This window comes from Oxyura jamaicensis, unplaced genomic scaffold, assembly GCF_011077185.1.
Source record: "Oxyura jamaicensis isolate SHBP4307 breed ruddy duck unplaced genomic scaffold, BPBGC_Ojam_1.0 oxyUn_random_OJ70651, whole genome shotgun sequence".
NCBI classification, from domain to species: domain Eukaryota; kingdom Metazoa; phylum Chordata; class Aves; order Anseriformes; family Anatidae; genus Oxyura; species Oxyura jamaicensis.
In genome coordinates this window covers 3,148-4,391 of record NW_023310119.1, presented here as the reverse complement: position 1 = coordinate 4,391, position 1,244 = coordinate 3,148, and the positions used below count along the sequence as shown (strand labels likewise).

The 1,244-nt window shown below is 70.2% G+C and overlaps 1 protein-coding gene across 1 annotated transcript in view; it reads left to right on the top strand.

Annotated features, from left to right (window-relative positions):
• Positions 1–8: 8 nt before the first annotated feature.
• The window catches only part of LOC118159494 (filamin-C-like), a 2,247-nt gene continuing 1,011 nt past the window's right edge, over positions 9–1,244 (top strand). Inside the window, exons 1-2 of the mRNA XM_035314064.1 lie at positions 9–293; positions 1,053–1,176. Coding sequence (XP_035169955.1) covers positions 26–293; positions 1,053–1,176 — 392 coding nt within the window. The 5' untranslated portion in view covers positions 9–25. The remainder of the gene's footprint in view (positions 294–1,052; positions 1,177–1,244) is intronic.

The following is a 1,244-nucleotide window of genomic DNA, read 5'->3' as shown; positions in this document are numbered from 1 at the left end:
CCCCCCCCGTCCCCATATTGTCCCCATGCCCTTGTTGCCCCCACGCTGTCCCCGTGTCCTTGTTGTCCCCCTGTCCCCGTGCCGTCCCCGTGCCGGCGGTGACGCCGCGCCGTGCCGTGCCGCAGGGAGCCCGTTCCGGGTGCCGGTGCAGGACGTGGTGGACCCCAGCAAGGTGAAGTGCTCGGGGCCGGGGCTGGGCCCCAGCGTCCGCGCCCGCCTGCCCCAGACCTTCACCGTGGACTGCAGCGCCGCGGGGCTGGCGCCGCTCGAGGTCACGCTGCTGGGACCCACCGGTGCGTGTCCCCGTGGGGTGTCGTGTCCCCGTGGGGTGTCGTGTCCCCGTGGGGTGTCGTGTCCCCGGGGGGTGTCGTGTCCCAGGGGGGTGTCGTGTCCCGTGGGGTGTCGTGTCCCGTGGGGTGTCGTGTCCCTGGTGGGGTGTCGTGTCCCGGGGGGGTGTCGTGTCCCCGTGGGGTGTCGTGTCCCTGGTGGGGTGTCATGTCCCGGGGGGGTGTCGTGTCCCAGAGGGTGTCATGTCCCAGGGGGTGTCGTGTCCTGTGGGGTGTCGTGTGCCATGGGTGACTTCTCCGTGGGGTGACTTCTCCATAGGGTGCCTGCCCCACAGCATGTCCTGCCCCATGGGGTACCCATGCCATGCCAAGGGGTGTCTTATCCACGGGGTACCCTGCCCCATAGGGTGCCTGCCCCACAGCATGTCCTGCCCCATGGGGTGTCCTGTCCCACGGGCTGCCCTGCGCCGTGGGGTGACTTATCCATGGGGTCCCCTGTGCCCCACAGGGAGCCCTATGCCATAGGGGGCTGTGCCCATAGGGTGTCCTGCCCCATGGGGTGTCCTGCCCCATAGGGTGCCCTGCTCCAAAAGACACCCTGCCCCATAGGATGTCCTGCCCTATAGTGTGCCTTGCCCTGCCCCACAGGGTGCCCTGCCCCATAGGGTGCCCTGCCCCATGGGATGCTCCATCCATGGATCTCCCTGCCCCATTGGGACCCTGCCCCACGGGGACCCTGCCCCACTGATCCTCCCCCCCCCGCAGGCCTGGCGGAGCCGGTGGAGGTGCGTGACAACGGGGACGGCACCCACAAGGTGACCTACACCCCGGCCACCGACGGGCCCTACACCGTGGCCGTCAAGTACGCCGACCAGGAGGTGCCGCGCAGGTGAGGGGCAGCGCCCAGCCCCACTGATCCCCGTGCCCCACTGATCCCCCTGCCCCACACTGATCCCC